This window comes from Camponotus floridanus, unplaced genomic scaffold (genome assembly GCF_003227725.1).
Source record: "Camponotus floridanus strain SB8 unplaced genomic scaffold, Cflo_v7.5 scaffold12, whole genome shotgun sequence".
Lineage (NCBI taxonomy): Eukaryota > Metazoa > Arthropoda > Insecta > Hymenoptera > Formicidae > Camponotus > Camponotus floridanus.
In genome coordinates, this window is record NW_020229237.1 from 1238824 (window position 1) to 1253507 (window position 14684).

Consider the following 14684-nt stretch of genomic DNA (forward strand, 5'->3'; position numbering starts at 1 on the left):
AAATTCGCAAATGCGTAGGAGTTTGTCAGCGATAAAACTGCCACGCCCTTTATCAGGAAATAATACAACTGTGCGCGTCACGCAAATCGTATATCGATCCTCGACCTTGGTCCTTGAAAATATTCGGATACATCGACTCTTTCTGAAATGTCCTGTACAGTCACTACACAAAGGGTAGGCTGCGATATTTATCGAGAGATCAATCTTACCGTTAGAAACGGAAGTGTGGACATACTTATAATCATTCGCACGCGCGGTTTCGCTGATTTTTATCAGCCGATTGTGAATTTCAAATCAGTGTGACTAACCTTCGTTATGTTGAACGATAACGCGCAAAAAAAGTATAAAAATCTTTCATCATGAATCGAATAAAAACAGCATAATATCCTTATAACATACATAATATAACAAATATGTTAATATCAATTACATCGGCTCTTTATATTTAATTATTCATATATTAAACTTTAATTTCATTACATTTACTTGTCTACGTTTTTATTAAGTGCTTTTAAATTTCGAAGTAAATCTATTACTTTTTCCTCTTGAAACCGATAGCGGTATATTTTTATCTTACGATAGAAATATGTATTTTTCTAGCGATTTCTAATCTAACGAATCTCAGAGATGAGAGTCATGTTTCACGACTCCCATGCCTTCACCGATTTTGTTTCTCACAAAACTTATCTGTAGACAGAGTCTACCATCAGCACACAACACATGGCTTTATTGAAGTGTGGTGCGTCATATATTATCGAAACAAATTCGACAATAGGATGTCACAATATACCAATTCATGACGCGACACTCTGCCACAAAATTTTGTCACTTTGCACAAAGAGACGGCGTTTTGAAAGGGAATTCAATATTGCGTGGGAGTTGCTCGTGGGGTTGGCGAGGGGTCTCCGTCAGACGAGCCGACGCCCTTGCACCCGATAGACCGTATCCCAACTATTCCAGACCGACAAATGCTTAAATTGAACGGAATATTCGATATTCTATAATGTTGTTTTAATACTACGCGTATTGATTCGACAAATTTGTCGAAAAAATATTTTTTAATGCCGAAATTACAATAAAAAATTTTTTTCGTCGTGAATTATTCATAATAATTGCACGTTACTTTTATTAGATAATATTAAAACTGTCAAATCAATTGCATCATTACTTGTATTATTCGATATTTTGATTGTGCTATATACTCTGTCGAGATGTGCTACATACTCTATTGCAATTATTGAGAGCAACACATCGATATATCAAACTGCCATAAGAGTATCGTGAGCATCCCTATTCACGCCTTGGCTTTCACCCTATTCGATTTATTCCCGTTTCAATACGCTTAGTTCGCGAAGAATATAAGAAATGAGATCAATGAAGTTACATTCATCAAGGCACACCCTCGGGTTATAACCACGTAAATTGCCATAGTTTTCGATGAATAAGAATGGATTATATTTTATGTTATGATGAATTACGCGAGCACTTTATATAACATTCCCTCCGACTTATTACAATCTATGATTAATTATTTCAATAGTTATTTCAATAATTATGCATTAATAGATAGATTTAAACTAAATTAACATAATACCGTAGAACAGTGACGTATATATGTAATATTATTTTTGATCCTTTTATAAATTATTAAGTATTTTTATACGAATAAACAGAAATAGTTTTATATACTACTTATTAAATACTTGTAATCGTGATTCGCAAATTCTAATAAAATAAATGTCACATATTTCTTAAATCTATTTTGTTAAAAATTGTTGAGCAAATTTTGATCTCCCTTTAAAGGAAATCGCATATCCTGTTTACGCAACGATTGCTAATTTCCGTTGATCGTTCGACAGATTCGGGATCTGATTCTCCCCCTCAAATTGGGATATTTGGAAAATTTCCGTAAATTAATCCATCCACTTTTTCCAGTCCTTCCCAATCTATTTCAAAAAGATACAGAAATATATAGATAGAGAATCAATCAGATATTACTGAATAATTTTCTTTCTACAAAAGATAACATTTATAATGATATTTTATTTTTTTTTGTTTTATATCAAATAAGATAAAGATTTTTATAATTTAAAAATGTTTGTATTTTAATCATTAATTTTGCCACTAGTTTTATATCCTAAGTGATTTAAATGTCAAATGTATATCAGATATAATATCTCAGTAATAGAAATAAATATTTCTAAATCTATATAAATATTACTAAAAAAATCAAGAAATTCTTATCTATATAATTTATCTATATAATTTATCTATATAAATATTTATCTATATAATTTATCCATATCTATATATATATTTATCTATATCTGTATCTCTATAAATATTTATTTATAATTTAGATAAATTGATTTTTCCGAACATCTTATACAATTACATAATTTTTTTATTTTACACATGTATACGATATTTTTATAGTACTCAGGTTGAAAGAATAATACCCGCTTCGTAACTATTCGAATCGACGATATTTGCGAATGTTTCCAAGACTCGAAGACTAGCTGTTATTGATTAGGAAGAAGGTTCGAAGCTGGGAGCAGCTGAGCTACCCTTGTCCTTTTCCTGCATTTCGAGGCTGTGCGCGCACGTGGCCATCGCGCCCCATTCATAATAACCCCCAGCAATACCCTAAGACCGCCCTAACCGGAGCACACAGCTGTTGCCATGGGAGACATATCGATACCTAACTAAGACAGTTCGATAGTGCCTTTCTTAATGAGTTTGATCGGCCAATTGTAAAAGCTGATTGTATAGGTTCGTTTATTGCTTGTGAAATACTTTCGAGGGTAATTTAATTATCATGGATGATTATTTTTTTAAATAAAAACGTAAATTAGCTTTTAAATTAATGCAAGATCCATTTTCATATTCTATGTTTAGTCATAATATAACGAGTACTCCAATTTCTTATTAAAACTGTATGTTACATCTCTTGAAATTACATTTCTTTTCAATCCATTCATCGTACTTTAACATATTTTAAAGATGGAATATTTTCTTTCTGTTACAGATCTTTCGAAAAATCGTTTCAGTGAGTTACCGGAGGAAGTTACGGAATTTCCGTTTCTCGAAAAGCTGCACCTTTACCATAATGCCATAAGAATAATCCCGGAAACCGTTGTAATGCTCCAATCTCTGAACTACCTCGATCTTAGGTTTGTGCACCTATGTATATATGTCTATCTATATTGACATTTGTGCGATATATCTACATCCTGTTTAATATGACGTAATAGTCGATAACAGTTCTCGGAACTAGAAGAATATGTATCTTACTCTACATAGCGCGAAACATCAACATCACATAATGGAAAGTGAAAATATTTTAAAAAAAGATCGTCATGTATTGCGACGATTATAATCAATTATATAATAATTTATCGAGTAATATATTTTTCGATTTAAAAAAGAAACGAATTTTAATGCGAAGGACGCATAATAATAATTTTTAACAAATCTATATATGTATATGTATTTAAAAAAGATGATAACTTCCAAAAAATATTGAAAAAATTGTTAATGTTTAAAAAAAAAACTGAATGAAGTAATCGATTGATCTATTATTCGTCTTAAAAAATAAAATTCTAACGCATAAGAAATTTTAATCATGTCCAGACAAAATATCTATTTAAAAAAAAAAACAATGTACTGACGTCTCTCTATAGTCGAAACCAATTGACGTCACTACCTCGAGAGATATGCAGGCTACCCCTCCAGACCTTGCTAGTCGCGCACAACAGATTAGCATCTCTGCCAGATGAGCTGGGTAGAATGACAGCATTGGCAGAACTGGACGCAGGTTGCAACGAAATCACGAGCCTTCCACCTCGAATAGGCGACCTTGCGCGACTCCGGTCTCTAGACCTGAGGAGCAACTTGTTGGTGCACCTGCCTATAGGTAGGCCCGCCTTTTTAATGGGACTGCGATATATATAGTAGATAAATTTTCATGTTACGATCGGATCCGCGATTTTTTAATCGCATCAATTTGTGCGAAGAAATAAATGTGTATTGCTTGAAAGTATAATTCTTGATAAACTAAATCTTTGCAAAATTAATGCATTAAATTAACATATATATAAATCGGTTAATAAATAAATAAATAAATTATTTATTTATTTATTCAATAAATAATTTATTTATTTATTCAATATAATAAGAAAATTAATTCTAAATGAAAAGAGGAAATTTGGAATGAAATGTAGAATCTGAAATAATTTTTTTAACTAAGCTAATTGTCGGAAGACTTTTGACAATCAATTTTCGATGAGAACTTCAATCAAGTTTTTAAAATGCATTTTTACGTAGAACTGACGTACCTGAGGCTCGTGAAGCTGGATATTAGCGGCAATCGAATATCTGTGCTTCCGAACGAGATAAGGAAGATGAAGGGCTTGGTGGATTTTAGACTGTCCGACAATCCGCTGACCTCGCCGCCTGCCTCGGTGAGCATTCGTACACGATTCATTAGTTCATTTCCACTTAAGAAAGAGAGAGAGGGAAAATCCGATATTTTCCTTGACATCCTACGCTCTTTCCTCGGACTGACGGATTTTAATAACCCGTATACGCGATTATTACTTCATCAGTCGACTATGTTATTTTCCTTATTCACAGACTTTTTACATCTTACGGAGTTGATTGCGAAACCGGTAGCTTTTGCCTCGGACATTTTATTCAAGACTTTATTTGCGAATTCCCGAATCAATATCCTGAGATTATTCGATAGTGTTCTACTGCTGGGAAGGCATAAAACGAAAATATAGCGCGAACATCTTTTCTTAGAATATCGAGTCTCTCGAAGCTAATTTGACCTCTAACTTGGCCGTTTTTATTGCCGATTTCAGCTATGCATTCGCGGGCGAACGCACATTTTCAAGTACTTGGAGAGGCAAGCAGCGAAACACGAGAGAGCCAGAGGCGGTCGAACACGACGAGCACCTCTGGATGCGAGAGGTCACGTGACGCTGGATAGGTCGCATCGGCGGCATAACATTGACAGCGGATACAGCACAAGCGATGGCGTCGACAAGCGTTGGTCCCAGGAAATCCACAGCGCGGTTAGTTTCGCCGTCGTTCTCGTGGCCTTTTCACTATCGCTCCATCTCCTGCACGCGCTCTACAGCTATCTCCTCGCTAAGCTATTCGACGAGTCTGTCGCCGAATCGCCCGCGGATCTTTGATCCCAAGATCCAGCGTAAATACTCAGTCATATGAATAAACCGGAGCATCACATTGACGCTTTTGCTTCTTTTAGCGAGAAGGAAATTTCGAAACTAAACATATCCTGTGACTTAACATTCTTATTTTTCTTATCGAAGAAAATGCTGGAAAACACGGACAAAAGTATTACTTATGCATTTACTTATGCAAACTTACTTAATTAAAATAATTGTGTAAATAAAAAAATATAATATATAACGTAAACATGCCGTAAAACAGATGTTTTAGAATAACAATAAAGTATCATATACTTTTGCTTTATATTCTTGCTTTAGAAAAAGTGCTTCTGCTTCGTAGACGCTTGATTTGACCAAGATTAATTGTCCATTTATTCATATGACTTCTTAGAATTATAATAAAGAACTTATGTATATTTTTTGTAAGCTTTTGTGCAAGTCTTGTATAAATTATTGTGTACAAAAGAAAGAAAATTTTTATCCCAGTGATTCCGTTTGATCTTTGTATGATCGAACACTGTACAAAAGTACACGAATAAAATTCTACTGATACGAGGTGTACACCATTCACGATTTTACACTCCTATTTGGCCACCGTTTGCGCGCAGGTGCACGACGGCGAAGTTCGCGGCTTGTGGCGACAGGAATGCTCACCGCTTTCGATAACATTACCACACGAGGTAGGCGTGAACGGATCCTGCAGCGGCACGTCAACGCCCAGCACGATTTCACCTGGGGAGCACACATCCCTGGAAGACGAATTGGGCAAGGTAGGCTAATACGTAAGATTATCGCAAAAAATTCAGTAATCGATTCTTCCGCTTGCTTCAAGATATGAAGAAATATTTTGTGAAGAAATATATTGAGGTCCACATTTTTTTTATTTTTTACTAAGTATAGCAGTAATTGCCATTTAAATATAAAATATATTTTTTTATTTCTTACATGTAATAAATAAAAATACTGACTACTCAATATATTTATTAAATGATTTATTTTCATAATAATTAATAATTATGTATCTTTCTTTACAGACAATTTTCTTAAAAATTATCAATAGAGAAATGAGATTTTATAAGATAATAATACGAATATTACATCCTGATAGTAGATTAAGATAGTAGAAAATCAGAGATATATATCTACTACTGTAATTATGATAGACACTTATTGTACTATATCATTATCTAAAAGCAAGTGGTTATAAGAATATTGAGCTACTACATAATCTAAAGGATGACATAGTCGCTATATTTAGCTGTCAAATAGATCTCAAGTCGAGAGCCGCGGCAATGATATCCATTACGACAAGCCGTTGTTGGCTGTCGCTCAAATTTCGTTATAAGACCTTGACCTGATAAGATCATATTTACGACGTTTTAAAATTACGGATACGCGATGCATTAGTAATAATATATTAGCATCTCTGTGTAAATCTGATGATGAAATTAACTTCTCACTATTTTCCTCAATTTGCTATTTTTCTCTATTAAAAAAAAAGATAGATTTTTCCTTGACATTTATTCATTTCATAGAATTAATTGAAAAATAATATAAATTTTAGGATAGAGAAATAGATAACGTTAATTAAAAACTACTTGTTAAGAATCATATCTTCTTTTAGGTAAATTTTAAAAGATTAATAAAAGAATTAAAGAGAGATGAAAAAAATTAAATTTAAAAACTAATTTTTTAAGAGTTCAACATACACTACACTACACACATTACACTACTATCATAAGATATCTTGTATTGGACTAAAAATTAAAGACTCAATCTTTTGCAGGCGATGATATTGCACGATCAACTGGAAAAGAGGAGATTAGAGAGGAGCGCATCGGAGAACGGGGCAGACATTAGGAGACCGATGATGTCTGGCCTTCATCACACATCGATTACACCACCGGGGTGAGTGAATATCTCTTGCTACGATGATCAACCGATCCGCGTGCTTTCCCTCGTGATAAACAAACGCGTCCCTCTGTCGGTGTTTCCTATTGATATTGTGATACGAATTTCACAGACACGGTAGTTTACACGTTATATACGTAATATTCTTGCATGCATGCATGTGCATTATCGTGGCTGGCATCCTTTTTTGCAGCCATCTGGAGTCCACACATTTGACGAATCAGTCGCAGCAGATATCGTCCGCACAATCGGTACACCCGCTTCAGACTGCGATGAATCCCGCCGCGCTGGTGAACGGCGACGATAAGAGGCCATTGAATCACATACAAACGTACAGGTAACTTCGCTTTGAACCGTACAAAAGCTCTTGTCCGTCCGAGTTTATCTCATTCACATTACTACGTTTGCGTTTACACTCATCTTACTCATCCAACCGTACTTGAATCCTCCAGCAGAGACACTCTAATAGTGCTATGACGAATCATATGCGTTGAACGATTACAAAACGCTGCTGTATTAATTTTCTCAAACGTTTTGGATATTTGAATTATAAAATAAATTATTTGAATTTTAAAAATTATTTTTTATTTTTTTCTTTAAACTTTTGCAAGTTAGAAGATTAAAGTGTTGTTATCATGCTTTCAATATTTTTCACACATAGTTGTCTTGCTTTTATAATCATTCATATTCACAAAAATCATCATATAATATTCATTTGAAAGTTATATCACTCTCGTACGCTGTAACAATACATAAAGATTCGAAATTATAAACTATCTTATTCTTAGGGAGTACAAGGAAGCTCTAAAGCAGCAGAGAGCTAACGAAGGTCTAAGCGTGTATAGACCTCGTGAACAAGTGACACCACCAGGAAATGAATCGCAAAACAACGAGACTGATTCGGGTAATAATAAGGAAATCATTGCTTTAACCGGTAAACAAATCTTCAACGAGGACAACGCGTTAAAAAGGCCGGTGCAGAAGGTCACTCCGTCGCGGATCAACTATCAAAACATGCCGATTATCAATGGCAGCAACAACGAGTACAACAACAAGAATGGAAAGTATCTCGAGCAACCTTACAAGAAACCTAGCTCGCCCATTAAAACTTGCAGTAGCATCCTGTCCGGAAATACAAGTCCAGCGCACGCGCCCAGGCTGGTGAAAACCGCTGTTGGTTACGTAGAAGGTGACCATCTATAAGTAAAACCAAATATAGGCTCATATGATACTGATTTTAGATATAGAATCGCTCTTAAATAACTACATTTATATAAACGATGTATAAGAGAAATTTTATATTCTACAGAATATAAAATTTCTCTAGATTCTATAATGAAAAAAGACTTAATTACACAAAATGCACATAGTATGTTTATCTTTATTAGGCAACAAGAGTCCAAGCAGGAACGGTGGTAGTCCGAAATCTCCGCGATCTGTTACGTGGAATAGTAATTTGCCTGAAAAGTATTCCTTTACCATGAGGAGAGAATTCGAACGCGCCAAAGAAGAAGCTGATCTCATCGAACAACTGCGAAATGTAAGTAGAACGAAAAACAGCTGCAATTGTAATTATATGTAACGGTCGAGAGAACATCGCGTTTATTTTATAGCACATAGAAACGAGATTGAAGATGGCACTGCCGGAGGACCTTGCACCAGCATTAACGGACGGCGTTGTTCTCTGTCATCTGGCCAACCACGTTAGACCACGATCGGTTGCCAGTATACATGTTCCTTCTCCCGCTGTAGTAAGTGTATTTTTTACAATTTAATATTATTTTTGTGATATACAATTTTATGATTATCGATATATAATGTCTGTTTTTTTTACAGCCTAAACTGACAATGGCGCGATGCAGGCGGAATGTCGACAACTTCCTCGAGGCGTGTCGGAAGATTGGCGTCGATGAGGTAAGAAACATTGTCAAAATTATTAATTAGTTTCGAGAAAGTTTGTGCTTCTCTTTCGCTCAAGATATATCATGCATGAGACATGCTCAACGTTAGTATACATTATGGAACATATAGAGGACACTTCTAAATCAAACGAATTATTCCGATTTTCTTTTTTCTGTAAATAATAATGCGATACAAGAATCATAATAGGTAGTAATTGTACTATATAACTGATCATCGAAAAATAAAATATAAAAATAAGAGACATAAAACACAAAGTGCGAAAAATTAGCACAATTATGACTTGACGATACTTTCATCACAAGTGTTGTCTTAAATCCGATCTATCGAATCTGCTTGGTGAATAGTTGGATAAAAAAATTTATCATACATTACTTGTAACCAAATGTCTATGTACGTCTCGTAACTAACGCTTCGGCAATATAGCCGTCATTTCTCGATGATACTTCCAACAACTACTAGTCAGTCCCTGATTTTAATCTGATTTCGATCGAGTGTAAACCGTTTTTAAGAAAATGACGAATGAAAAGACGGATGTATAGATGACAAATGATATTATATAAAAATATAAAATCACAGGAGAAGGAAAACAAATTAGCCAACAAGCTTTAGTTGCATGCGCCTAGATTCCAATCCGCTTTTGTGTCGCTTCTTCGGGGAATAATTTAATATCTCAAGCTCTCTTTCATTCTTCCTGCTATCATTATTCCTGTCTTATCAATTAATATTTATAGATTCTAACACTATCTATTCCTAATCTGTACAAATAACTGTACAAAGAAAATAATCTTAACTATTACATAAAATACTACTGTTATTGCTTACTTGCTTTCCTGCCATTCTACCTCTGGACGTCCTTCATTGCTTCTTATGATAGAACTTTTGATACAATTATAGGATGAACAAATAAATTGAACAATTGATTTTAATTAGAAATATTAAAATCAAAATAAATAGCAAAGTTTAAACTCTATCGAAAGTTCTTTCGCAAAAGCAAAAATTTCCACATATAATACGGTGATAGTTTACACATACGGTTATAATAATCGAACAGAATAACTTCCCCGAGGAATGCTTTTTTTCTTATCGACACAAAAGTAGGGTCTTCCTCGAAGAGGACAAAAATATGCATTTTAAAACCATGTGAGAATGTTTCTCACAGTGCGGTAGAAACTGGGACTGAGTAGTATCGTTGTTGGTGTTGCAGGAGGCGTTATTGGACGCGGACGCAATCATGGACGTGGGTTACATGGACGCGTACGGGCTGGAGGCTTTGGCGCGTCTCGTCACCGCTCTTCTCCTTGCTCGCGATGAGGGGGGGAGTGACACCGAAAAACCGGCCGCAGGTTCCCTCCGTACGATTCAGGACCGCGTTCTATCCGCGATGCTTTTCGCGACATTCCTATCCACCTTGGTTTTGCTCTATCTTTTCCCAATCCCCGATTAGTAAGACAGTGTCGAGAATGAAAAGCCGCCAATGCGCGACAGAAAGGAAGGAGTTAATAAGGGGTGTCAGAACGGGAGCTATGATATCTAGAGATGGCGATTCTCAGAGAAATTCTCTGATCTTCTTGACCGTTATGTCGGTCTCACTTTTGATCACATCGAAAATCTGAGAATCATCATCTCGTTCGAACAACGATGCACACGACACTTTCAACGTTTGTTTCGTGATTTGATACTTTTTGAGATAATAGCATGTTCGATTATTTTCGTTAATCTTATTTGCATTTATATTTATTAAGATTCGGGAAAGTGTCGTGTCGTAGACTTGGACACGACTTCGACGTCGAAGATTTTCACAGGTGATGTTTAACAGATCTCTTTAGAAAAAAAGGACGCGGAAATGTTCGATGATGAATTTTTCTATTGTAAGTGAAAAAAAGAAACGATTGAATATTTATATGAGAAAGTATACATATAGAGTTATCGTCGACGTCGAAGCATTCTGCGATTTTTTAAAGTGTTTTTTAGAGCGTATACATCAAAGAACGATTCGTGATCGCCGCGTCCAGGCGCTTTAAAAGATATCAGAATATATCTTTTCGCCGCTAGACCTCGCTGAGGCAGAGTGTTTAACTCTCAAGAATCGATTTATCACGATAGTAGCTTTAACAGGGTTGTTCGCTTCTTTTGACCTCCGCTCATGTAAGTTTTCTCGTTCGGTGTAGGAATCCGCGAGCGAGGAACCTCATAGTCGGTGGAAAATTTTTCGAGATAGTTTTTAAGTATCGATAGGCAGCTTGATGAAATGTTTAATCGACTAAGTATTGCATAAGTTTTTTTTTTATCCATGAAGGAAAAGGCCTTCATTTTTCATCGACGATATGATTATACTATTTACAGGAATATCAATGAGAATTCGATAGATAACAAATATCTATTGGGAAAAACGTTTAATTCTTAATTAAGTAAAATTTTATTTCACTTCTCGTTAGTTTCCTTCGAGCTTATCTTGACGTAAAATCAAAGAGCGCAATCAAAAGCGAAGGCGCGCTCGCATATCACATTTGGTTGTCTATAAATATATTTTACAAAATAAAGCGGTTATTCGATTGTCGCTTGTACTCATGCAAGCAGACTATCGTCAGCTAAACTGATGAATATTTTGATAAAAAGAAGGATAATCGGGATAATCGAAATCGAGAGATTGATAGTGTGCAATACTTGTTTAAGAATAGTATAAATCGTATATATTCATCCTACATGTTTAATTGTTCCGTATTCTCGGAAAGTACGCATTGCCTTCTATGATGAAAGCCTCCGATTTATAATCGTCTTAACTGGTATTGCTACATCATTCTCTGTATGTTTAATATACCTGGGATTGTCTCTCAGGAAGAAAAAAAACAGAAACGGAAGGATAACTATCGATTGCCTTCGATGGTAGTATTTTTTTAAGATTCGACCAATGAACCGCCATTTATGGCTTTTTCAGGATTGGTGGGTCTGTGATAGGTAGTCTGCGAATATATTACAGGATTCACAAAAAGGTGCTAAGGGAATCTCTTTTAGTTTGAGAATTTTCTATTTTGGTACGTAAGGTCTAACGAGAGATAGAATTCGAACGTTGAAAGATAATATGATGATGTTTATATTTGTTTGTTATAAGTTATACTGGCGGTATATATATTATCGCTTTCCTTGCTCGTAATTTCGTAAGTTAGATCGATTGTCTTCTTCATTGCGATTATCTAAAACAAAAATCAATATTTTCATTTCGAAAGGGAGGAAACAAAATAGAGCACTCTTCAATATTTCATCGACCGAGCGATTCGGTCGTAGTCTAAGATACTTAGATCGAAGTTATTTTTATCTGAGCTTGTATTTTTGGGAAATTTATCTTATACCGAATTTTATCATCGCTAAATATAAAAAATAATTCTTCCTACACGTGAAAATTGAAATTAAACAAATTATCAACAAAATTATCGACTTTAATTTCTAATATATACTAATATATAATTAATTACAACAAAATTATCAACAAAATTATCGACTTTAATTTCTAATATATACTAATATATAATTAATTTCTAATATATATTCTCTTATACTCTTATATATTTATGCTATATTAAATATTTCTAATATATATTCTTCCAAATAAAAAATAAAACTATAAGAAGATTACCAAGATTAACATGATTACCAAGGATACATTACTTGAGATCGAAATGACTACGATCTATGATACTACGGTAGAGACACGGTGCCTACTACCTGCCAATTTATTTTCATAAAAATGATAAGAATGTAGAGGGCATGTATCGTCTATATAATATTTAATAACTTATACTATATTATTAAGAGATCTCTCTCTCTTCAAAGATATGCAGTTAGGACGAGGTCTTCGTCGGAAAAAGGAGATTGAACAGTATCGCAAATCGATTGATATTGATTTTATAGATACACAGTGCATTTTTTTAAATCTCATGTCTCTCAAAATCAACTACTTCAAATCGACTAGTTCAGAAACGTACAATTCTTCGATCGCCGCAATATTTATTCAAACAGTGCCAAATATTCTATTTTGAACACGAAGAACATCTCCATTTCTCCGACAAGATTCACGTCGTCGAACAGATCTTAGTACGAGGCAGCATCTGATCGTTGCGAATTACTTGAATCGAATTTCGAGGGCGCACATGTGGAATTTTTTAGAGAGACGAAACGATTCTTCGCGTAAAAGAAAAGCGTAGAAAATTCTTTCATACGCATTTTCATAAGTGGGCCTTATAACGGGTGACCACTCTGTACTTGGAGACTATCATAATATACATATAAGCGTATATATTTATACGTACTATGTCGCGAATCGACACGCGTTTACTATATGTATGCGGTATGCCAGTGTATCTTTTTAAGGGGATGCAAAGACGAGTCGTATTTTCCATGATTTTCGTGATTACTCGAATTTAATCTGCTCTTGCCGGGAGATGCGTGATTTCGGCGCGTACACATAAGTGGCAATGCATTTTCCTTTGCAGTTTCGAGTGTGGGTTGCCCTTTCTAGTCTATAATAATAATAATAATGATCATTAGTTATATAAGTCCATCTGTACCCGCATTCTAGTCAGTTTATTTTTTTCTTCTCACATTTATTTTCTTTTTGCAATTACCACAAACCGCTTTGAGTGACTTTAGCATATCTCATTTGCGATTTATAATTACGTTAATGATTCTGCAGCAATTTATTACTTAATCTAATGTCGATTTAGTCTATTTAAAGAACGACAATATCGTCCTTTTGTTATTAAAGCTGGAACGTCCGATTCATTTTTTTATAACTTTTATACCTCAATTCTTCTTATGCATTTTTATTCTTGCCTTGAATATAATTTATTTACGCAGAATATTATCGCATATATTTAATCTTTCAAGCTACGATTTTTAAAATTTTTGTGTCGTTTGATTGCCATTTCGTTGCATTTATTAGCTACTAATTAACTATTTAGTAGCTAATAATTATCGAAAGTTCTTTTTTTTATTCATTCGTACTTTAAAAAAATTGATCATTTATATTCAAATAGTAGATGAAAAATTAATATGCGCAACAAATGATTAATAGGATCTTTAACTATCTCCTTAAAAATAATAATGTCAAAAGTTTTAAACTGTAAACGTTAATTGCACCTTGAATTGTATCGCTAAAATTACATGGGATAAATTACATTTCCGGACGTTCCGAGTTAAATGCAATTAAGCGTTCATTAATAACTTCCGCACCTACATTCAATGAGCGGATCATCCATCGCGTTCATTATGGAATAATAAACAGTGACAAATCATCATCGGATATTCCATTATACGCTTAATCATCGATCATTATGACGAATGTCTAATGATCCTTCGCAAAGACGCGATTATGAATGGTCGCGACGGCCACACATTATGTCAGTATTATTCACATTAGAATTGGAGGCGGAATATCGGAATATTTTTAATAACTTAAGACTGGATTTGAACTTAGCACACCGATGTTTATTATCAATTGCTTATCATGGCGATCTATAATTGATCTATGTGATTATCCAAGCGATATCTAAATCTTCACATTCGTAATAATTTCGTAAATAACAGAAATTAATTTATAATTATAATAATTATAATTATAATAATTAACAAGTCAACACAATGATATTTTGTATAGAA

The 14684-nt window shown here is 34.3% G+C and overlaps 1 protein-coding gene across 2 annotated transcripts in view; it reads left to right on the forward strand.

Moving 5' to 3' along the window:
- The window catches only part of LOC105258978 (leucine-rich repeat and calponin homology domain-containing protein 1), a 38311-nt gene that overhangs the window by 20886 nt on the left and 2741 nt on the right, over window positions 1-14684 (forward strand). Inside the window, exons 2-13 of one of the 2 annotated variants that reach the window (XM_020029918.2) lie at window positions 3029-3173; window positions 3684-3916; window positions 4327-4463; window positions 4866-5078; window positions 5807-5968; window positions 6985-7106; window positions 7303-7446; window positions 7898-8298; window positions 8498-8649; window positions 8723-8860; window positions 8946-9023; window positions 10237-11040. In XM_020029918.2, the coding sequence (XP_019885477.1) occupies window positions 3029-3173; window positions 3684-3916; window positions 4327-4463; window positions 4866-5078; window positions 5807-5968; window positions 6985-7106; window positions 7303-7446; window positions 7898-8298; window positions 8498-8649; window positions 8723-8860; window positions 8946-9023; window positions 10237-10476 (2165 nt within the window). In that variant the 3' untranslated portion in view covers window positions 10477-11040. Of the gene's footprint in view, window positions 1-3028; window positions 3174-3683; window positions 3917-4326; window positions 4464-4865; window positions 5079-5806; window positions 5969-6984; window positions 7107-7302; window positions 7447-7897; window positions 8299-8497; window positions 8650-8722; window positions 8861-8945; window positions 9024-10236; window positions 11041-14684 lie in introns of those variants that run through there. The other variant, XM_011270612.3, reaches the window with a different exon arrangement.